The sequence below is a fragment of the Ranitomeya variabilis genome, chromosome 5 (genome assembly GCF_051348905.1).
Source record: "Ranitomeya variabilis isolate aRanVar5 chromosome 5, aRanVar5.hap1, whole genome shotgun sequence".
Lineage (NCBI taxonomy): Eukaryota > Metazoa > Chordata > Amphibia > Anura > Dendrobatidae > Ranitomeya > Ranitomeya variabilis.
Window position 1 is genome coordinate 584,587,534 of NC_135236.1, and position 23,727 is coordinate 584,611,260.

General features: G+C 45.7%; 1 protein-coding gene across 1 annotated transcript in view; it reads right to left on the bottom strand.

Annotated features, from left to right (window-relative positions):
- The window catches only part of SLC4A9 (solute carrier family 4 member 9), a 1,224,185-nt gene that overhangs the window by 558,871 nt on the left and 641,587 nt on the right, over positions 1 to 23,727 (bottom strand). Inside the window, exon 10 of the mRNA XM_077265989.1 lies at positions 2,742 to 2,875. Within this exon, the coding sequence (XP_077122104.1) occupies positions 2,742 to 2,875 (134 nt within the window). The remainder of the gene's footprint in view (positions 1 to 2,741; positions 2,876 to 23,727) is intronic.

The following is a 23,727-nucleotide window of genomic DNA, read 5'->3' on the forward strand; positions in this document are numbered from 1 at the left end:
TGTTTAAAATTCATTGTGGTAATGTCTATAACCAAAATTAAAAAAATGTTGTCTTTGTCCAAATATATATGGACCTAACTGTATATACTCCTTAATTAGTCCTTAGAAGGACTGTTGGTTTATTTGGATTTTAAAATTCTATGATGGCATACCCACACTAATTGATAAACCCCCAAATCTGACCCTATCTCACCAGGAAATTTCCTTAAACTGTCTGATTCTGGAGGTGACTGTGCCAAGCAGGGCGGCGCCGGGTCTCATATAGACCTGATGATGCTGTGCGGCCAGCCAATCACTGTAATACAACAACCAAGATGGCTGCGGCATTTCAGTGCATGACAGACAATCCCTGCATGTTGATTGGAGCTCTAAAGAGCGTCAAACATGCAGGACGGGGACCCGAGATCCCACCAAATAATCCCGGGCAAGTAATTACCGAGTATGCTCACTCATCATGTAGATTGCAAGCTTGAGAGCAGGGACCTCACTCCTAATGTCACTGTTTAAATTGTCTTAACTCGTACCGAATTTATTGTTTATACATGTCCCCGCTTAATTGTAAAGTGCTGCGGAATATGTTGGTGCTATATAAATAAAAATTATTATTATTATTATTATTATCACTAATGAGGACACAAGTTTGGGGACCAATGGAGGGATAGGTGCAGACACAATATGGAGAACGGGAAAGATTTGAAGCCACAGTATGAGGGGCAAGTGGGGAGATGAGGGACATGTATGAGGAAACTATATAAGGGAAGGGGTGGATTCACAGTATGGTGAGTGGGAGAGATGGGTGCAGACACAGTATGGTGAGTGTTGGGATTGGTGCAGACACAGAATGGGAAATATGGGTGTGAATGCAGTATGGGGAGTGAAGGGGGTGATGATTGCAGACACAGAATGGGGAGTCAGGAGGGATTTGTGAGGAGACAGGATGGCCAGAAGGAGGAATGTGAGAGTAAACAGCATGAGGAGGGAGGGGGAAATGTCTGAGGAGACTATTGAGGGGAGTAGTGTGAGGAGACAGTATGGTGGGACAAAAGTATGACTGGGCACAGAATAGAGTAATGCATGGGGTAGCACGGGGGAAAGTGTAAGGGCACAGCCAGGGAGGGGGAGGGGTGAGGGGGCATAGTATATAGACTGGGCCCTATATGGGGGGACACAGAGTGAAGATGAGACCCAATATGGAAAAGAGAGTGCAGTGTGCAGGGCATGTACCACAAGAGGGACAGTGTGGGTCATATTTTGTGCAGGGAATATAGTGAGGGGCAATTATTTATTCAGGGGCTCACCATAGGGCAGATATTTTTATTCAGGTGCTTTATAATGAAACTGCTATCTTTATGGACATTGTGTGGGGATGTGCTGCACAAGACTGGAGAAGATGGAAGTCTACAGAGAAGAGCTGTGGATGATAAAAGTCATGGCATCTGGAGTCATTCATCTAGAAAGGTACCTGGATGTAAAAATTTTTGTGATACTAATTCTCATACTTTTATTTATGTTAGAATCATTAAATGGGTTGCCCAAATTTGTGCTTAGTCTGCAGTCATTCTATGTGACTGCAGACTTCTGATTTCCCACAGTGCGCATTGCACCCTGTCAGAATTCTCTCGTGCTGGTGATTTGCATACATGCAGTCACATGCCGAATAGACATGTGTGGTCTCACTCAACGAAAATTAATTGAGTGAGGCCGGACATGTCTAGTCAGAAAGTGGCCAGAAGTATACAAATCACATACGTGTGCTGACATGACCATCCACTCTTACCATCGGCAAAGGAGAATCGTAAAAGTGTACAGTGCATTCGCTGTAAGAATGATTGCAGACTATCATCGCAAACCTGGATAAGCCCCTTTAATTATAAAATGAAGCCCTGTAGCATGCAAATCCTAACAGAGTGTAATATCCTCACTGTCAGAATTCAGGTCTGCTTGCTGATTCCAGCAGTCATCACATGGCCACTTCATTCCTATGCGATCGGTCCCGTGACGAGTTCTCTTCCTGCTTCTTTAAGTTTTTCACTGAACATTGAGAGAATTAGGGAGAGCAGTTCGTCGGCACGTGACTAAGTGTTCAAATCGCATATGTACTTTGGGGAAGGCACCAAACTGAATTATTTCCCTGGGTACCAGAAAACCTAGAGACACCTAGAGATTTTGCAGTAGATAAGGTATATTCATGTCCTACAGCAGCTGGGATGCATATGAAAATGTACTACATCAATGAAACCGAGAAGTGTATTATGGTGTAATGCGTCAGAGTAGGTGCATATTATGAGTTACCGCAGCAGTTGAGGGACATATTTTGAGGTTCTGTAGCAAATTATGTGTGCTTTATTAGTTTCAGCAGCCGAAGTTGTGTTATAAGATTTGGCAGTAGCTTATACATATGGATAGGATCTTTTCAGGAAAAAAACTACTCTGTTTGAAGGAAGTCTTAATCATTTTCCTAGGATATAAAAGGCATCTTCCAGCCCTCACATGTGTCCTGGGGAATCTCAGTGAAAAACAATGGTTTGGGGCACCAATGGACAATCTTGCACAGGCATCATTTAGTCTTAGACTGGCCCTGCATCTGATCAGTATAGATCATTAGCTCATTAGCATTGAGTTAAGCCAGAATCTCATTGGGTAGCTGAGTGCATGCCTTATACTTTAGGATGCACTGCTCTAAACAACATATCCAGCGATAATAATGTGATTATTTGAAAAGTGTAAATAAATGCACCTACTTGCTAAAACTGTATAAAAGCCTCTCAAACACAAGCACAGGTCCTGTGCTGCTTAGAATAGTTAGTGGCTGGCCAGAAAATAAACAAAAAAAAACACCACAAATTGCTGTGCCAATGAAATTTTCAAGAACCCCCTGAAAAAGAGAAAAAACAAAACTAGTTATTGATTTATTACAGTATAGCAAAAGAAAATGAAAGCACATTTCTAAAACAAATCTTAATCTTGTCTAAAAATATGAAGGATTTGTATTCATTTTTTTTAAATCAATTTAGATATGTGCTTTTTTGAAAAATTATAAACATAAGGATGAATGACCTCAGGGAGATCAAAACATCCAACACCGCGGAGACAACATCACGTGTTTCTCAACGCAGTGATCCAGAACACTGCCCCCATCCCTAAAGGGAAATATGCAAATGAATGTAGAAAAGCCGCAGAGACACCATCACGTGTTTCTCAATGCAAGCAATGAATAGCCAGGTCTTTCACCGGGAAGGAACAACCACGGGAAGGGCAGCATCCAATAAAGGAAAACCACCTATGCCAAAACATGGTATCCATCCACAGACAGCTGTTTCAGGGTATTTGCCCCTCATCAGTGTGGAGTAGGAAACTGGCTATTAGGAGAAGTGCCTAGTGAAAAGACTATAAACATAAGGATGAATGACCTCGGGGAGATCAAAACATCCAACACCGCAGAGACACCATCACGTGTTTCTCAACGCAGTGATCCAGAACACTGCCCCATCCCTAAAGGGAAATATGCAAATGCATGTAGAAAAGCCGCGGATACACCATCACGTGTGTTGTGAATTAGACTTTTTTGGCTCCCTCTTGTGGTCACTAGTGATATGACTCTGGGATTGTCTTTCCTCAGTTTGGCACCCACCTGGGTCGTTAGTCCAGGGGTGTTGCTATATAAACTTCCTGGATTCTCAGTCCAGTGCCTGGCATTGTTGTAATCAGTTCCTTTCTGTTTGATCCTGTCTGCTGGTCCTGGATCTTGCAAAATTAAGCTAAGTCCTGCTTCCTTGTTTTTTGGTTATTTGCATTGCTCTTATTTTTTGTCCAGCTTGTACTAAATGTGATTCCTGATTTTGCTGGAAGTTCTAGGGGGCTGGTGTTCTCCCCCCGGGCCGTTAGACGGTTCGGGGGTTCTTGAATATCCAGCGTGGAAATTTTGATAGGGTTTTTGCTGACCGTATAAGTCATCTTACTATATTCTGCTATTAGTCAGTGGGCCTCTCTTTGCTAAATATCTAGTTCATTCTTACGTTTGTCTTTTCTCCTTACCTCACCGTTATTATTTGTTGGGGGCTTGTATCCAACTTTTGGGGTCTTTTCTCTGGAGGCAAGAAAGGTCTATCTTTTCCCTTCTAGGGTTAGTTAGTTCTCCGGCTGGCGCGAGACGTCTAGAACCAACGTAGGCACGTTCCCCGGCTGCTGCTATTTGTGGTGCTAGGATTAGATATATGGTCAGCCCAGTTACCACTGCCCTATGAGCTGTTTTGTTGTGTTTTCAGACTTGGTATGTACTTTTGAGACCCTCTGCCATTGGGGTCATAACAGTATGCCAGGCCAAGGTTGAATGTTTATTGCATTGCAGAAGTGGGATTACAAGAAAGGAAAGTCTGAGTTTTTTTTTTTTTTCTTTCCTCTCTTTTTTCCTCCCCTTTACCTCTGAGTGGCTTGTGCTTGCTGCAGACATAAATGTCCAGACTTTGATTACAAGTGTGGATCAGCTTGCTGCTTGTGTGCAGGGCATACAAGATTTTGTTACCAGTAGTCCAATGTCTGAACCTAAAATACCTATTCCTGAACTGTTTTCTGGAGACCGATTTAAGTTTAGGAATTTTAGGAATAATTGTAAATTGTTTCTATCTCTGAGACCCCGTTCATCTGGAGACTCAGCTCAGCAAGTAAAAATTGTTATCTCTTTCTTACGGGGCGACCCTCAGGATTGGGCCTTCTCGTTAGCGCCAGGAGATCCGGCATTGGCAAATATTGATGGCGCTCGGATTGCTTTACGAGGAACCCAATCTTGAAATTCAGGCAGAAAAAGCCTTGCTGGCTATTTCTCAGGGTCAGGATGAAGCTGAAGTGTATTGCCAAAAATTTCGGAAATGGTCCGTGCTTACTCAGTGGAATGAGTGTGCTCTGGCCGCAAATTTCAGAAATGGCCTTTCTGAAGCCATTAAGAATGTGATGGTGGGTTTCTCCATTCCTAGAGGTCTGAATGATTCCATGGCGCTGGCTATTCAAATTTACCGGCGTTTGCGGGAGCGCAAAGCCGCGAATCCTCTGGTGGTGTTGTCTGAACAAACACCTGATTTAATGCAATGTGGTAGAATTCAGACTAGAAATGAACGGAAAAATCATAGACGTCAGAATGGGTTGTGTTTTTACTGCGGTGATTCTACACATGTTATATCAGCATGCTCTAAACGCCTAACTAGGGTTGTTAGTCCTGTCGCCATTGGTAATTTGCAACCTAAATTTATTTTGTCTGTGACTTTAATTTGCTCATTGTCCTCCTACCCTGTTATGGCGTTTGTGGATTCGGGTGCTGCCCTGAGTCTTATGGATCTGTCGTTTGCAAAGCGCTGTGGTTTTGTTCTTGAGCCGTTGGTAAATCCTATCCCTCTTAGAGGTATTGATGCTACGCCATTGGTGGAAAATAAACCGCAGTTTTGGACACAGGTAACCATGTGCATGACTCCTGAACATCGGGAGGTGATTCGTTTTCTTGTTCTGCATAAAATGCATGATTTGGTCGTTTTGGGTCTGCCATGGTTACAGACCCATAATCCAGTCTTGGATTGGAAGGCAATGTCTGTGTCAAGTTGGGGCTGTCAGGGAATTCATGGTGATTCCCCGCCGGTGTCTATTGCTTCCTCTACTCCTTCGGAAGTTCCTGAGTATTTGTCTGATTACCAGGATGTATTCAGCGAGTCCAGGTCCAGTGCTCTTCCTCCTCATAGGGACTGTGACTGCGCTATAGATTTGATTCCAGGTAGTAAATTTCCTAAGGGAAGATTATTTAATCTGTCTGTACCTGAGCATACCGCAATGCATTCGTATATCAAGGAATCTCTGGAGAAGGGGCATATCCGTCCATCCTCTTCCCCTCTTGGTTCTTTTTTTGTGGCCAAGAAGGACGGATCTTTGAGACCTTGTATTGACTATCGGCTTCTGAATAAAATCACTGTTAAATTTCAGTATCCTTTGCCTCTGTTGTCGGACTTGTTTGCCCGGATTAAAGGTGCCAAGTGGTTCACCAAGATAGATCTTCGTGGTGCGTACAACCTTGTGCGCATTAAGCAAGGAGATGAATGGAAAACTGCATTTAATATGCCCGAAGGTCATTTTGAGTACTTGGTGATGCCTTTCGGGCTCTCTAATGCTCCTTCAGTGTTTCAGTCCTTTATGCATGATATTTTCCGGAAGTATCTGGATAAATTTATGATTGTTTATCTGGATGATATTCTGTTTTTTTCCGATGATTGGGACTCGCATGTAGAGCAGGTCAGGATGGTGTTTCGGGTTTTGCGTGAGAATGCTTTGTTTGTTAAGGGCTCAAAGTGTCTCTTTGGAGTACAGAAGGTTCCCTTTTTGGGTTTTATTTTTTCCCCTTCTGCGGTGGAGATGGACCCAGTCAAGGTCTGAGCTATTCATGATTGGACTCAACCCACGTCAGTTAAGAGTCTTCAGAAGTTCTTGGGTTTTGCTAACTTCTACCGTCGTTTTATCGCTAATTTTTCTAGCGTTGTTAAACCTTTGACGGATATGACCAAGAAAGGTTCTGATGTTGCTAACTGGGCTCCTGCAGCCGTGGAAGCTTTTCAAGAGTTGAAGCGCCGGTTTACTTCGGCGCCTGTTTTGTGCCAGCCTGATGTCTCACTTCCCTTTCAGGTTGAAGTGGATGCTTCTGAGATTGGGGCAGGGGCCGTTTTGTCGCACAGAGGCCCTGGTTGCTCTGTAATAAGACCATGTGCTTTTTTCTCTAGGAAGTTTTCGCCTGCTGAGCGGAATTATGATGTTGGCAATTGGGAGTTGTTAGCCATGAAGTGGGCATTTGAGGAGTGGCGTCATTGGCTCGAGGGTGCTAAGCATCGTGTGGTGGTCTTGACTGATCACAAAAATCTGATGTATCTTGAGTCTGCTAAACGCCTGAATCCTAGACAGGCCCGCTGGTCATTGTTTTTCTCCCGTTTTGACTTTGTGGTCTCGTATTTACCGGGTTCAAAGAATGTGAAGGTTGATGCTCTTTCAAGGAGCTTTGTGCCTGACTCTCCTGGAGTCGCAGAACCAGTTGGTATTCTCAAAGAGGGAGTTATCTTGTCAGCCATTTCTCCGGATTTGCGACGTGTGTTGCAGAGATTTCAGGCTGGTAGACCTGACTCTTGTCCACCTGACAGACTGTTTGTTCCTGATAAGTGGACCAGCAGAGTCATTTCCGAGGTTCATTCCTCGGTGTTGGCAGGGCATCCGGGAATTTTTGGCACCAGAGATCTGGTGGCTAGGTCCTTTTGGTGGCCTTCCTTGTCACGGGATGTGCGGTCATTTGTGCAGTCCTGTGGGACTTGTGCTCGAGCTAAGCCTTGCTGTTCTCGTGCCAGCGGGTTGCTCTTGCCCTTGCCTGTCCCGAAGAGGCCTTGGACACACATTTCCATGGATTTCATTTCAGATCTTCCGGTGTCTCAGGGCATGTCTGTCATCTGGGTGGTATGTGATCGCTTTTCCAAGATGGTCCATTTGGTATCTTTGCCTAAGCTGCCTTCCTCTTCCGATCTGGTTCCTTTGTTCTTTCAGAATGTGGTTCGTTTACACGGCATTCCTGAGAATATTGTGTTTGACAGAGGATCGCAGTTTGTTTCCAGGTTCTGGCGATCCTTTTGTGCTAAGATGGGCATTGATTTGTCGTTTTCGTCTGCCTTTCATCCTCAGACTAATGGACAAATGGAGCGAAATAATCAGACTCTGGAGGCTTATTTGAGGTGTTTTGTTTCTGCAGATCAGGATGATTGGGTGACCTTCTTGCCGTTGGCTGAGTTTGCCCTTAATAATCGGGCTAGTTCCGCTACTTTGGTTTCGCCATTTTTTTGCAACTCTGGTTTCCATCCTCGTTTTTCCTCGGGACATGTGGAGCCTTCTGACTGTCCTGGGGTAGATTCCATGGTGGATAGGTTGCAGCAGATCTGGAATCATGTGGTGGACAACTTAAAGTTGTCACAGGAGAAGGCTCAGCGTTTTGCCAACCGCCGCCACGGTGTGGGTCCCCGACTTCGTGTTGGGGATTTGGTATGGCTGTCTTCTCGATTTGTTCCTATGAAGGTCTCCTCTCCTAAATTTAAGCCTCGCTTCATTGGTCCTTACAAGATATTGGAAATCCTTAATCCTGTGTCCTTTCGCTTGGATCTTCCGGTGTCGTTTGCCATTCACAACGTGTTCCATAGGTCTTTGTTGCGGTGGTACGTTGTACCTGTGGTTCCTTCTGTTGAGCCTCCTGCTCCGGTGTTGGTTGAGGGCGAGTTGGAGTACGTGGTGGAGAAGATCTTGGATTCTCGTCTCTCCAGGTGGAGGCTTCAGTATCTGGTCAAGTGGAAGGGCTATGGTCAGGAGGATAATTCCTGGGTGGTTGCCTCTGATGTGCATGCGGCTGATTTAGTTCGTGCCTTTCACGCTGCTCATCCTGATCGCCCTGGTGGTCTTGGTGAGGGTTCGGTGACCCCTCCTTAAAGGGGGGTACTGTTGTGAATTAGACTTTTTTGGCTCCCTCTTGTGGTCACTAGTGATATGACTCTGGGATTGTCTTTCCTCAGTTTGGCACCCACCTGGGTCGTTAGTCCAGGGGTGTTGCTATATAAACTTCCTGGATTCTCAGTCCAGTGCCTGGCATCGTTGTAATCAGTTCCTTTCTGTTTGCTCCTGTCTGCTGGTCCTGGATCTTGCAAAATTAAGCTAAGTCCTGCTTCCTTGTTTTTTGGTTATTTGCATTGCTCTTATTTTTTGTCCAGCTTGTACTAAATGTGATTCCTGATTTAGCTGGAAGCTCTAGGGGGCTGGTGTTCTCCCCCCGGGCCGTTAGACGGTTCGGGGGTTCTTGAATATCCAGCGTGGAAATTTTGATAGGGTTTTTGCTGACCGTATAAGTCATCTTACTATATTCTGCTATTAGTCAGTGGGCCTCTCTTTGCTAAATATCTAGTTCATTCTTACATTTGTCTTTTCTCCTTACCTCACCGTTATTATTTGTTGGGGGCTTGTATCCAACTTTTGGGGTCTTTTCTCTGGAGGCAAGAAAGGTCTAACTTTTCCCTTCTAGGGTTAGTTAGTTCTCCGGCTGGCGCGAGACGTCTAGAACCAACGTAGGCACGTTCCCCGGCTGCTGCTATTTGTGGTGCTAGGATTAGATATATGGTCAGCCCAGTTACCACTGCCCTATGAGCTGGTTTTTTGTGTTTGCAGACTTGGTATGTACTTTTGAGACCCTCTGCCATTGGGGTCATAACACACGTGTTTCTCAACGCAAGCAATGAATAGCCAGGTCTTTCACCGGGAAGGAACAACCACGGGAAGGGCAGCATCCAATAAAGGAAAACCACCTATGCCAAAACATGGTATTCATCCACAGACAGCTGTTTTGGGGTATTTGCCCCTCATCAGTGTGGAGTAGGAAACTTGCTATTAGGAGCAGTGCCTAGTTAAAAGACTATAAACATAAGGATAAATGACCTCGGGGAGATCAAAACATCCAACACCGCGGAGACACCATCACGTGTTTCTCAACGCAGTGATCCAGAACACTGCTCCCATCCCTAAACACTGCTCCCATCCCGAAACAGCTGTCTGTGGATGGATACTATGTTTTGGCATAGGTGGTTTTCCTTTACTGGATGCTGCCCTTCCCGTGGTTGTTCCTTCCCGGTGAAAGACCTGGCTATTCATTGCTTGCATTGAGAAACATGTGATGGTGTCTCCGCGGCTTTTCTACTTGCATTTGCATATTTCCCTTTAGGGATGGGGGCAGTGTTCTGGATCACTGCGTTGAGAAACACGTGATGGTGTCTCCGCGGTGTTGGTTGGATGTTTTGATCTCCCCGAGGTCATTCATCCTTATGTTTATAGTCTTTTCACTAGGCACTGCTCCTAATAGTCAGTTTCCTACTCCACACTGATGAGGGGCAAATACCCCGAAACAGCTGTCTGTGGATGGATACCATGTTTTGGCATAGGTGGTTTTCCTTTATTGGATGCTGTCCTTCCCGTGGTTGTTCCTTCCGGTGAAAGACCTGGCTATTCATTGCTTGCATTGAGAAACACGTGATGGTGTCTCCGCGGCTTTTCTACATGTTTTTGAAAAATTAGACACATCTCTACGTTTTTTGGGAAGTTTGCAGATTCATGGAGGATTAAAATAGACTGAGGAGTGACTGGAGAGGTATAGTTTCAGAAATAGGGCATGGTTGTGTCAGAAATATATTTCTATCATATGCCTGCCATCATATGTTGGTAATTATGCTCCAAAGTCATCTTAAACGTACGCGGTTAGCTGGAATGTCGAGATCAATATACTGCTACAACTATATCTTGTAATGTGGTATTTTTGGATAGTATAAAAATATTAACCATAGATTCCAGCAGTTACTTAGCAGCAACATGTAATAATCTTGTTAAATTTTAATTATTTGCTAATATAGATTTATTATGCTTTAATATACTCTCTGTGTGTGGCTTTTTCATGCTTTTTTTTTACATATTCAGACAGATGGCAAAAGAAAACCATGAAGGAACACATATGGAAACAAGGAGTAAAGCAATGTGTGAAGCTAACCAGGATATGTGTTAATCTTTAGATTCCGCAAAGTAGGCCCCTTATACTCTGATGACAGCTTTACATACCCTTGGTATTCTCTCAAACAGCTTTATCAGAAAGTTGGTGGCTTCTATACTATACTACTATATACTACTAATACTATACTACTAATACTATTAACATGTTTAATACTGACGCTGCTTAACCAATTCGATGCAGAGAACCTGCTAGATTTCTTGAATCTGGCAAGATTCACTAAAGGGGATCTGTCTAACCAGAGTGGTAACTAGGGCATATTGTCTGCATTAACCATGCTTTTCTACCCTTATTATGGCTGACCTTAAAATCTATAGAATTAATGTGAAAAACATCAGATATAGCACCTTTTGATCAAAGAGCGCAAAGCCATGCTGCCACACCCAGGTGTACCTTTCAACCCCTTCACGACCATGGACATATCCATACGTTCAGGTTGGCTGGTACTTACCGATCTTGGAAGTATGGATACGTCATGCCAATTTTAATTCTGACAGCAGACACCTGGCACTCAGTGCAGGAGCAGTGCTCATACTTTAAACTCTTAAATATTGTGATTGCTTGTGATAGCAGCATTTAACAGGCATGCAGAGGGAAGGGGCACCCTCTGCAATCCAATCGAGACCATTGTGATGTCAACGCTGGGGCCCGACCAAATGTCATCATGACATTATCTGGGTCACCAAGCATTAGCAAGTTTGGTAGATCATGCACAAATTGTCAGGTCCACTTTCTCCTGCTATCTTTGTGAAAATGAAAAAAATTTGAGCTAAAACAACATTTTTGAGTGAAAAATATTTTTCTTTATGTCCACAGATCAATGTTGTAAAATTCTGTGAAGCACCTGCAGATTCAAGGTGCTCAACACACATCTAGATACATTACTTCAAGGGAATAGTTTCCAAAATGGGGCCACTTGTGGGGGGCTTCGACTGTTTAGGCACATCAGGGGTTCTCCAACTGTGACACGACACCTGCAGACCATTCCATCAAAGTCTGCATTCCAAAACGTCACTCCTTTCCTGAGTCCTGTTGTGCTGTCATAAAATATGCAATGACCACACTGGGGGTCGGTCAGCAGATGGCACAACACACAGAACGGGATGGGATAGGGGAGAGGAAGCCCCTATCGATAGGGAATGAGGGATGTTCACCATCTGAACTCAAACCTGAGTCTGTCCCTGCACTCCCCTAATGCCCTAAATGGGTTCTTCCTTCCACTGCCATAAGGAACCTCGTCCCTCGCTGTCGCCTCACACTGCCCTGGCTAGTGCACTGGCCGACAAGACCGCTAGTTTCACCACTGCGAATGGTAACAAACACCAAGGTCAGTGACAAACAAGAGAGGAACAAGGACTAAACACGCTTCCAGACTCCGCTGCCAAGCTCCACACCACAGATAACACAGAAACAGGACTCCAAACCTCCAGAAATAGCCGACACTAGAGAGCTGCAACTGCATGGCTGGTCTGTTGTGAATTCGCTTTTTGCTCCCTCTAGTGGTTACTAGTTTTTTGACTCTGGTTTTTCTGTCATTCCTTTTATCCGCACCTGGGTCGTTAGTTAGGGGTGTTGCTATATAAGCTCCCTGGACCTTCAGTTCAATGCCTGGCAACGTAGTTATCAGAGCTAGTCTGCTGTGCTCTTGTCTACTGATCCTGGTTCCGGTTATATCAGCTAAGTTTGCTTTTTGCTTTTTGCTATTCGTTTTGGTTTTGTATTTTTGTCCAGCTTGTTCCAAATCTATATCCTGACCTTTGCTGGAAGCTCTAGGGGGCTGGTGTTCTCCCCCCGGACCGTTAGACGGTTCGGGGGTTCTTGAATTTCCAGTGTGGATTTTGATAGGGTTTTTGTTGACCATATTAGTTACCTTTCTTTATTCTGCTATCAGTAAGCGGGCCTCTCTGTGCTAAACCTGGTTCATTTCTGTGTTTGTCATTTCCTCTTACCTCACCGTTATTATTTGTGGGGGGCTTCTATCCAGCTTTGGGGTCCCCTTCTCTGGAGGCAAGAAAGGTCTTTTGTTTTCCTCTACTAGGGGTAGTTAGATTCTCCGGCTGGCGCGTGTCATCTAGAATCAACGTAGGAATGATCCCCGGCTACTTCTAGTGTTGGCGTTAGGAGTAGATATATGGTCAACCCAGTTACCACTGCCCTATGAGCTGGATTTTTGTATTCTGCAGACTTCCACGTTCCTCTGAGACCCTCGCCATTGGGGTCATAACAGTTTGCCAGGCCAGTATTAAATGTTTAATGCATTGCAGAAGAGGGATTATAAGAAAGAAGATTCTGAGTTTTTTTTTTTTTTTTTTCTTCTTCCCCTTTACCTCAGAGTGGCTATGCTTGCTGCAGACATGAATGTCCAGACCTTGATTACAAGTGTGGACCAGCTGGCTACTCGTGTGCAGGGCATACAAGACTATGTTATCAGAAATCCTAGGTCAGAACCTAAAATACCGATTCCTGAACTGTTTTCCGGAGACAGGTTTAAGTTTAGGAATTTCAGGAATAATTGTAAATTGTTTTTGTCCCTGAGACCCTGTTCATCTGGAGACTCTGCTCAGCAAGTAAAAATTGTTATTTCGTTCTTACGGGGCGACCCTCAGGATTGGGCTTTTTCGCTGGCGCCAGGAGATCCGGCATTGGCTGATATTGATGCGTTTTTTCTGGCGCTCGGTTTACTTTATGAGGAACCCAATCTTGAGATTCAGGCAGAAAAGGCCTTGCTGGCTATGTCTCAGGGGCAGGACGAGGCTGAAGTGTATTGCCAAAAATTTCGGAAATGGTCCGTGCTGACACATTGGAACGAGTGTGCACTGGCCGCTAATTTTAGAAATGGCCTTTCTGAAGCCATTAAGAATGTTATGGTGGGTTTTCCCATTCCCACAGGTCTGAATGATACTATGGCACTGGCTTTTCAAATTGACCGGCGGTTGCGGGAGCGCAAAACCGCAAATTCCCTCATGGTGTTGTCTGAACAGACACCTAATTCGGTGCAATGTGATAGAAAAACCGCAAATTCCCTCATGGTGTTGTCTGAACAGACACCTGATTTAATGCAATGTGATAGAATCCTGACTAGAAATGAGCGGAAAATTCATAGACGCCGGAATGGCTTGTGCTACTACTGTGGTGATTCTACACATGTTATCTCAGCATGCTCTAAACGTATAGCTAAGGTTGTTAGTCCTGTCACCGTTGGTAATTTGCAACCTAAATTTATTCTGTCTGTAACTTTGATTTGCTCACTGTCGTCTTATCCTGTCATGGCGTTTGTAGATTCAGGTGCTGCCCTGAGTCTTATGGATCTGTCATTTGCTAAGCACTGTGGTTTTACTCTTGAACCATTAGAAAATCCTATTCCTCTTAGGGGTATTGATGCTACGCCATTGGCAGCAAATAAACCGCAGTATTGGACACAGGTTACCATGTGCATGACTCCTGAACACCGCGAGGTGATACGTTTCCTGGTTTTACATAAAATGCATGATTTGGTTGTTTTAGGGCTGCCATGGTTACAGACCCATAATCCAGTCCTGGACTGGAAGGCTATGTCAGTGTCAAGTTGGGGCTGTCGTGGTATTCATGGGGATTCCCTGCCTGTGTCTATTGCTTCTTCTACGCCTTCGGAAGTTCCGGAGTATTTGTCTGATTATCAGGATGTCTTCAGTGAGTCTGAGTCCAGTGCACTGCCTCCTCATAGGGACTGTGATTGTGCTATAGATTTGATCCCAGGCAGTAAATTTCCTAAGGGAAGACTGTTTAATCTGTCGGTACCTGAACATACCGCTATGCGTTCATATATCAAGGAGTCTCTGGAGAAAGGACATATTCGTCCGTCTTCTTCCCCTCTTGGTGCGGGATTCTTTTTTGTGGCAAAAAAGGACGGATCTTTGAGACCTTGTATTGATTATCGGCTTTTAAATAAGATCACTGTCAAATTTCAGTATCCTTTACCGCTGTTGTCTGACTTGTTTGCCCGGATTAAAGGTGCCAAGTGGTTCACCAAGATAGACCTTCGTGGTGCGTACAACCTTGTGCGCATTAAGCAAGGTGATGAATGGAAAACCGCATTCAATACGCCCGAAGGTCATTTTGAGTACTTGGTGATGCCTTTTGGGCTCTCCAATGCGCCTTCAGTTTTTCAGTCCTTTATGCATGACATTTTCCGGAAGTATCTGGATAAATTTTTGATTGTTTATCTGGATGATATTTTGGTTTTTTCTGATAATTGGGATTCGCATGTGGAGCAGGTCAGGTTGGTCTTTAAAATTTTGCGTGAAAATTCTTTGTTTGTCAAGGGCTCAAAGTGTCTCTTTGGTGTACAGAAGGTTCCCTTTTTGGGGTTCATTTTTTCCCCTTCTGCTGTGGAGATGGACCCAGTCAAGGTCCGAGCTATTCTTGATTGGACTCAGCCCTCGTCAGTTAAGAGTCTTCAGAAGTTCTTGGGTTTCGCTAACTTCTACCGTCGTTTTATCGCTAATTTTTCTAGCATTGTGAAACCTTTGACGGATATGACCAAGAAGGGCTCCGATGTAGCTAACTGGGCTCCTGCTGCCGTGGAGGCTTTCCAGGAGTTGAAACGCCGGTTTACTTCGGCGCCTGTTTTGTGCCAGCCCGATGTCTCACTTCCCTTTCAGGTTGAGGTGGATGCTTCAGAGATTGGAGCAGGGGCCGTTTTGTCGCAGAGAGGCCCTGGTTGCTCTGTTATGAAACCTTGTGCCTTTTTCTCTAGGAAGTTTTCGCCTGCCGAGCGAAATTATGATGTGGGCAATCGGGAGTTGTTGGCCATGAAATGGGCATTTGAGGAGTGGCGTCATTGGCTCGAGGGTGCTAAGCATCGTGTGGTGGTCTTGACTGATCACAAAAATCTGATGTATCTCGAGTCTGCTAAACGCCTTAATCCGAGACAGGCCCGCTGGTCATTGTTTTTCTCCCGCTTTGATTTTGTTGTCTCGTATTTACCAGGTTCAAAGAATGTGAAGGCCGATGCTCTTTCTAGGAGCTTTGTGCCTGATGCTCCTGGAGTCGCTGATCCTGTTGGTATTCTTAAAGATGGAGTTATCTTGTCAGCTATTTCTCCGGATCTGCGACGTGTGTTGCAGAGATTTCAGGCTGATAGGCCTGAGTCTTGTCCACCTGACAGACTGTTTGTCCCGGATAAGTGGACCAGCAGAGTCATTTCCGAGGTTCATTCCTCGGTGTTGGCAGGTCACCCGGGAATTTTTGGCACCAGAGATCTGGTGGCCAGGTCCTTTTGGTGGCCTTCCTTGTCAAGGGATGTGCGGTCATTTGTGCAGTCCTGTGGGACTTGTGCTCGAGCTAAGCCTTGCTGTTCTCGTGCCAGCGGTTTGCTCTTGCCCTTGCCTGTCCCGAAGAGACCTTGGACACATATCTCCATGGATTTCATTTCTGATCTTCCGCTATCTCAGGGCATGTCCGTTATCTGGGTGATATGTGATCGCTTCTCCAAGATGGTCCATTTGGTTCCTTTGCCTAAGCTGCCTTCCTCTTCCGATCTGGTTCCTGTGTTTTTCCAGAACGTGGTTCGTTTGCACGGCATCCCTGAGAATATTGTGTCAGACAGAGGATCCCAGTTCGTTTCCAGGTTCTGGCGTTCCTTTTGTAGTAGGATGGGCATTGATTTGTCGTTTTCGTCTGCTTTCCATCCTCAGACTAATGGACAGACGGAGCGAACCAATCAGACTTTGGAGGCTTATTTGAGGTGTTTTGTCTCTGCTAATCAGGACGATTGGGTGACATTCTTGCCGTTGGCTGAGTTTGCCCTTAATAATCGGGCTAGTTCCGCCACCTTGGTTTCACCTTTTTTCTGCAACTCTGGTTTCCATCCTCGCTTTTCTTCGGGTCATGTGGAGCCTTCTGACTGTCCTGGGGTGGATTCTGTGGTGGATAGGTTGCAGCGGATCTGGAATCATGTGGTGGACAACTTGAAGTTGTCACAGGAGAGGGCTCAGCGCTTTGCCAACCGCCGCCGCGGTGTGGGTCCCCGACTACGCGTTGGGGATTTGGTATGGCTTTCTTCCCGCTTTGTTCCTATGAAGGTCTCCTCTCCCAAATTTAAACCTCGTTTTATTGGGCCTTACAAGATATTGGAAATCCTTAATCCTGTATCTTTTCGTCTGGATCTTCCTGTGTCGTTTGCTATTCACAATGTATTTCATAGGTCCTTGTTGCGGCGGTACATTGTGCCTGTAGTTCCTTCTGCTGAGCCTCCTGCTCCGGTGTTGGTTGAGGGCGAGTTGGAGTACGTGGTGGAGAAGATCTTGGATTCTCGCCTCTCCAGGCGGAGGCTTCAGTACCTGGTCAAGTGGAAGGGCTATGGTCAGGACGATAATTCCTGGGTGGTCGCCTCGGATGTTCATGCGGCCGATTTAGTTCGTGCCTTTCATGCCGCTCATCCTGATCGCCCTGGTGGTCGTGGTGAGGGTTCGGTGACCCCTCACTAAGGGGGGGGTACTGTTGTGAATTCGCTTTTTGCTCCCTCTAGTGGTTACTAGTTTTTTGACTCTGGTTTTTCTGTCATTCCTTTTATCCGCACCTGGGTCGTTAGTTAGGGGTGTTGCTATATAAGCTCCCTGGACCTTCAGTTCAATGCCTGGCAACGTAGTTATCAGAGCTAGTCTGCTGTGCTCTTGTCTACTGATCCTGGTTCCGGTTATATCAGCTAAGTTTGCTTTTTGCTTTTTGCTATTCGTTTTGGTTTTGTATTTTTGTCCAGCTTGTTCCAAATCTATATCCTGACCTTTGCTGGAAGCTCTAGGGGGCTGGTGTTCTCCCCCCGGACCGTTAGACGGTTCGGGGGTTCTTGAATTTCCAGTGTGGATTTTGATAGGGTTTTTGTTGACCATATTAGTTACCTTTCTTTATTCTGCTATCAGTAAGCGGGCCTCTCTGTGCTAAACCTGGTTCATTTCTGTGTTTGTCATTTCCTCTTACCTCACCGTTATTATTTGTGGGGGGCTTCTATCCAGCTTTGGGGTCCCCTTCTCTGGAGGCAAGAAAGGTCTTTTGTTTTCCTCTACTAGGGGTAGTTAGATTCTCCGGCTGGCACGTGTCATCTAGAATCAACGTAGGAATGATCCCCGGCTACTTCTAGTGTTGGCGTTAGGAGTAGATATATGGTCAACCCAGTTACCACTGCCCTATGAGCTGGATTTTTGTATTCTGCAGACTTCCACGTTCCTCTGAGACCCTCGCCATTGGGGTCATAACACTGGTCTATCTCTATCACCAACAGTCAGCTGATGTATCAGGTGACCATTTAAAGGATGGTGGGAGTGGTCACCACCAACATCAGCTGACCCAGCAACTTTGCAACTGCAGTAGATTGCCAGCAATGGAAAAACTGACATTAACTACCGCTGGTCCTGAAAGGAAAAAAAACTACATTTAAAACAGAGTGGAACCAGAGCTGTCGCGAATCCAAAAATGGATCATGACAGTTCCCCCATTTCAATTAGGGGCCTCTGGACCCTCAACACCGGACCTCACTGGAAACGACGTACGGTGAGGACCCCTCGATCCTCTAGAGTTCACCTCTGCAGTCACCTGATCCTCATGTTAACGGCAAATACAGACCGATAGAGATGGCAATAATGTAGGCTCCGGACGCGCAACAAATCTCCAGAGCGCCGACCTGTGAAATATGTTGTACACATGCATTACTGGGGGTAACTTCAGCTGGAAAGTCCCCGGGCTGAGAATGGCCGACACTCGATATGGCCCTTTTACCCTAAAACTCCAAGTCCCAGTTGCGTATTTCCACCTAATGTTTTGGGTGGACACTCACATATATTCATTCACACACAGATCTGGGCCTGAATGTTTATTTCCACACATGCGTTTGCCACAGGATGGTGAACTCTTTGAGGAACCAAAAGCAGAGGCGTCCCCCTGTGTCGACAAACTCTTATGCTCACTACATACAGAGGGAAACACCACCCTCCCCCAACCTCTGCTCCTAAGAGGACTTCGAGACTCAGAGTTTACTTGTGGTGAGAGTTGAGTCTTGCCCCTGGTAGCTCCTCAGCTACCCCCATCGGAGATGTAAGGGTAAGTAGGAGAAGGACTTCAGAGATCATAGCTCCCAGGCAGGAGGCCTTACAAAACTAGTCCCAGCTGACTACTTCCCTGGACCAGCAATTTATGACTGAGTTTTGTTTCTTCAACTAAGGAAGGCCTAAGACAATGGGAGTTGGCATATCCTCGAAGACGTAGCACGACAGGGACTCTTCATGAAGAGTCCCTGTACACAGGTTCATATTATCTACGACTTGGATCACCCTCCTCTGGCTGAGTGGGACAGAGTCAATTGCCTGAATGCTAAGGGGTCTTGCCAGCATCCTACTCATCAGACCATGGGTCTGGACAAAGCGAGAGTCTACCAAATTGATTCCCGCTCCACTAACCACAAGCATCGGAACAGCCTCAGTAACCCCACTAACCACCACTTCAGCAGGAATGATACACTAGACGAAAAGATGGAGGAAATATACACACCCTGGTCGCATTCCTTCACACAAGCAGGGGGATGCAGCTTTGGAGATGGTGTACATATTTTGGTGTGAGATGGGCAGACATTGGCTTGTAAGACCACAGTAGAAACATGCCCCCATACGACGACGAACCGCAGGCAACCCTGTTTGCAAAGAGACTCCTCCCACCTGCATGTGTTCATCCATCTGCACCAGTGTGTCCTCCTCCCTAGAAAGAACAACAGGGGGCAGATTTGATGTATGTCTCTCCCTGAGGCATCTATCCACCCAGAAAGCAAGTGCCATGGAGGCTTCCAACAACCTAGGAGAAGCATACTGCACCAGAGTATCCTGTAGCCTAGCTGACAGACCCTGAAAGAAATGACTCCTAAGAGTAGGGTCATTCTACTGCGTGTCAGTGGCCAATCTCCTAAACTCTGAGCAGTACTCCTTAGCCAGCTGACCCTACTGCTTAATTTTTCGGAGTCTAGACTCAGCCATGGAGATGCCATCAGGATCCCGTAACACCAGCACCAATGCTGCAAAAATCTCATCCACCGACTGCAAAGATGGTGAATTGGTTGGCAGGGAGAAGACCCAGGATTGAGGATCACCCTTGAGAAGGGAGACTATAATCCCCACATGCTGTTCTTCACTCACTGAAGAATGAGGGCAAAGCCTGAAATATAGTTTACAGGCCTCCTTAAAGATCAAAAATGTATCGCTTCCTGCAGAACACCTGTCAGGGTGAGATATCTTGATTTCCTGTTGAGCCTGTACATGAGCCGGGAGCCAGAACCCCGACACCTGCTGCACCACCTTACACCACAGCTCCTTAACCTCATCTGTGAGGGTCTGGATCAGCTGAGCAAAAGACTGAGCTTGAGCCATTGGTTCACTGGAAAAATGTAGGGCTGATGATAATGTCACGGAATATATAACAACCCCACAGGGGGTCAGTCAGCAGACAGCACAACACACCCACAATGGAATGGTATAGAGGAGAGGAAGGCCCTACAGCTAGAGTATGAGGGATGGTCACTATCTGAACTCAAACCTGAGTCTGTCCCTGCACTCCTCTAACACCCTAAGTGGGTCCTTCCCCCCACCGCCGGCAGGAACCTCATCCCTTCTTGCCACCTCACACTGCCCTAGCTAGTGCACTGGCCGGCAAAAGTGCTAGTCTCACCACTGCAAATGGTAACAAACACAGGGGACAGTGACAAACGAGAGGGACAAGGAATAAACACAACACTTAGCTTCCAGACTGCGCTGCCAAGCTCCACACTGCAGATAACACAGAAACAGGACTCCAAAACTCCAGAAATAGATGACATCAGAAAGTTGCAACTGCACAGCTGGTCTTCTACTGACTGGCTGAGGGACACCCGCCCAGTGAGGTATCAGCCTGAAGCCTCTTGACAGCAGGAAGGGAAGAGATCAAGTCCCCTCCGATCCACCTGAGCTCAAAGGTAAATCTTTGCATTCCTGCGCTCGTCTCTTTCCATGGTCAGTCCTGCTAGGGACAGGAAAAACACTGAGGGTGAGGTGGAGGGGGGCTTTTAACCTTTCATGTGTTTCCTGTCCCTAGAGGATAAGTAGGACTACCCCCAGTTATGCTGTCTTGAGGGACATCCTGGTAAAAATTGGTTTTGTAAATTTTGTTGAAAAAATTAGAAATCGCTGGATAACATTTAACCCTGATAACTGTAGGCTTCTTTGGAGTGCCATGAAGAAGCCTTCATAAAATGCACATAGGGGCTGGCAGTCAGGGAACAACACGGTGACAGACATTGGTAAGAATCAGTAAGGATCAGTCCTGAACTTTCTAGTACTTTGTTGGCCTTTTAAATGCATATTACACGTTATAGTATGGCATATTTGTCTTAAGAACTTAATCCTACCGATCATACACTGGAAGCAAGTGATGTTCTCCTGACTATCTATTTTGTCCTGTGTCCTTCACATTAAATTTTACCTACATATTATTTTTGTAGTGACAGATTTTATAGACTAGATTGATGTTTTTATTATGTTTGTGTACTAATAAAAAATACTTTTGCATATACCTTTATGACAGACTTCATAACTCCAATTTTTCTAATATATCTAACAATATCTTAGCCCCAGGGTCTGGCTAGAAATGGCAGACAAGCAGCGATTACAGCGATACATCCAGCAGCTGGAGGGTAGGTTGTCTGCTCTAGAGTGCATGACTACAGCAGTGGATGTTACCGCAGTAGCGGCTCATGCAGCCAGTGAAGCTGTGTCCAGAATTTCCACTGTGACCCCTGTTCCATCTCTCACGCACTTTCCCCTGCCCGATAAGTTCTCGGGGGACGGCAAAGTCTGTCGGGGATTTGTGAACCAGTGAGCTATTCATTTGGAGCTACTGTTATCACGTTCCCCATCAGAGCTGGCTACGGTGGGGTTTGTGGTCTCTTTAATAATGGATAGGGCATTGGAGTGGGCTACGCCGCTGAGGGAGCGCAATACCATGTGGTGCAGAGCGTCTCTCGCTTTCTGAACGTTCTGAAACAAGTCTTCTTAGTACCTTGTGTTACCCATGACTATGTGCTCCAACTCTTGGCGTTAACCCAGGGCTCCTCCACGGTCAGCCAGTTTGCCATCCAATTTTGGACTCTAGCAACCGAGTTGGGGTGGTTGGATAAAGTCCTAATCTCGGTATTCTGGAAGGGGCTAGCTGATCATATAATCCTTTATATGATCAGCTAGCCCCTTCCAGAATACCGAGACCCTGGCCAGTAGGGAGATTCCTGCCACAATGGAGGACCTAATATCAGTCTCTACCTACATTGACCTTTGGCATGCCAAGCGAAGGTTGGAACAAGCCCAGTGTAGGTAAAGGTTTAGGCTGGCTCCAAATTTTGCCAAACCTCTGGAGTCTCCGGCCCAGTTTAGCGAGTCCGCGGAAGCCATGTAGGTATCGCGAGTGGAATCTAGGTCTCATTACGCTTGCACACACCCGACCTACCATGTCTGTAGGCAGACCACTACATCAACAGGTGTCTCCAGCAGCAGGGAAACGATCGTGTCTAGTGGCCATCGGAGGAGATTCACTATACACGGCAGAGATGTCCTCCAAACTAACTTTTAGGGCGACACTTTCTTATGAATCGACCTCCCAAATTCCTGAAGTTTGCATGGATTCCGGGGCTGAGTGTAATTTTATGTCTTTCGCTTTTGCCCAAAGGTACGCAATACCTCTAGTAATGCTCACCAAGTCGATTACCATCCGGGTGCTATATGGGTCTGCTCTATCCTCTCAGATCACACGTCAGATCATTCCTCTCTCCCTTGCTATATCTCCAAAACATCAGGAGATAATTTCCTTTTTGGTGATTCCTGAGGGTATAGACGAAGTATTCTCGGGTATACCTTGATTGCGTCACCATTCGCCTCACATTGACTGGTCTACTGGGAGCATATTAGGATGGAGTAGGTCATGTGATGGACGGTGTCAGAGTCCCCAGGTTCTGGTTGGTTCATCTGAGGTCACCACAGATCTAACCTGTTCCTAAACATTATTGGCAATACGCAGATGTGTTCTCAAAAAAAGCCGAAGACTCTTTTGACTCATCGCCCATATGACTGTCCTATTGACCTCTTGCCAGGCTGAGGCTACCTGAGGACGTGTTAACCCACTATCTCTCCCAGAGACGGAGGCTACAGTGGGGGAAAAAAGCATTTAGTCAGCCACCAATTGTGCAAATTCTCCCACTTAAAAAGATGAGAGAGGCCTGTAATTAACATCATAGGTAGACCACAACTATGAGAGTCAAAATTGAGAAAAAAAAATTTAGAAAATCACCTTGACTGATTCGACAAGATTTATTTTTCAATTATGGTGGAAAATAAGAATTTGATCATTAACAAAAGTTCATCTCAAGATTTTGTTATATATCCTTTGTTGGCAATGACAGAGGTCAAATATTTTCTGTAAGTCTTCACAAGGTTGGCATAGACTGTTGGTGGTATGTTGGCCCATTCCTCCATGTAGATCTCCTTTAGAGCAGTGATATTTTGGGCCTGTCACTGGGCAACACAGACTTTCACCTTCCTCAAAAGGTTTTCTATGGGTTCAGATCTGGAGACTGGCTAGGCCACTCCAGGACCTTAATATGCTTCTTATGAAGCTACTCCTTCATTGCCCTGGCAGTGTGCATGGGATCATTATCAAGCTGAAAGACTCATCCACATTTGATCTTCAATGCTCTTTTTGATGGAAGGAGGTTTGCACTCAAAATCTCACCAAACATGGCCCCATTCATTCTAAAATGTACATGGATCAGTCATCCTGGTCCCTTTACAGAGAAACAGCCCCAAAGCATAATGTTGCCACCCCCATGATTCACCGTAGGTATTGTGTTCTTTGGATGCAACTCAGCATTTTGTCTCCTCCAAAAACGACAAGTTTTGTTTCTACCAAACAGTTCTACTTTGGTTTCACCAGGCCAAATGACATTCTCCCAATACTCTTCTGGATAATCCAAATGCTCTCTAGCAAACTTCAGATGGGCCCGGACATGTACTGCCTTAAGCAGAGGGACATGTCTGGCACTGCAGGATCTGAGTCCCTGGCGGCATAGTGTGTTACTGATGGTAGCCTTTGTTACG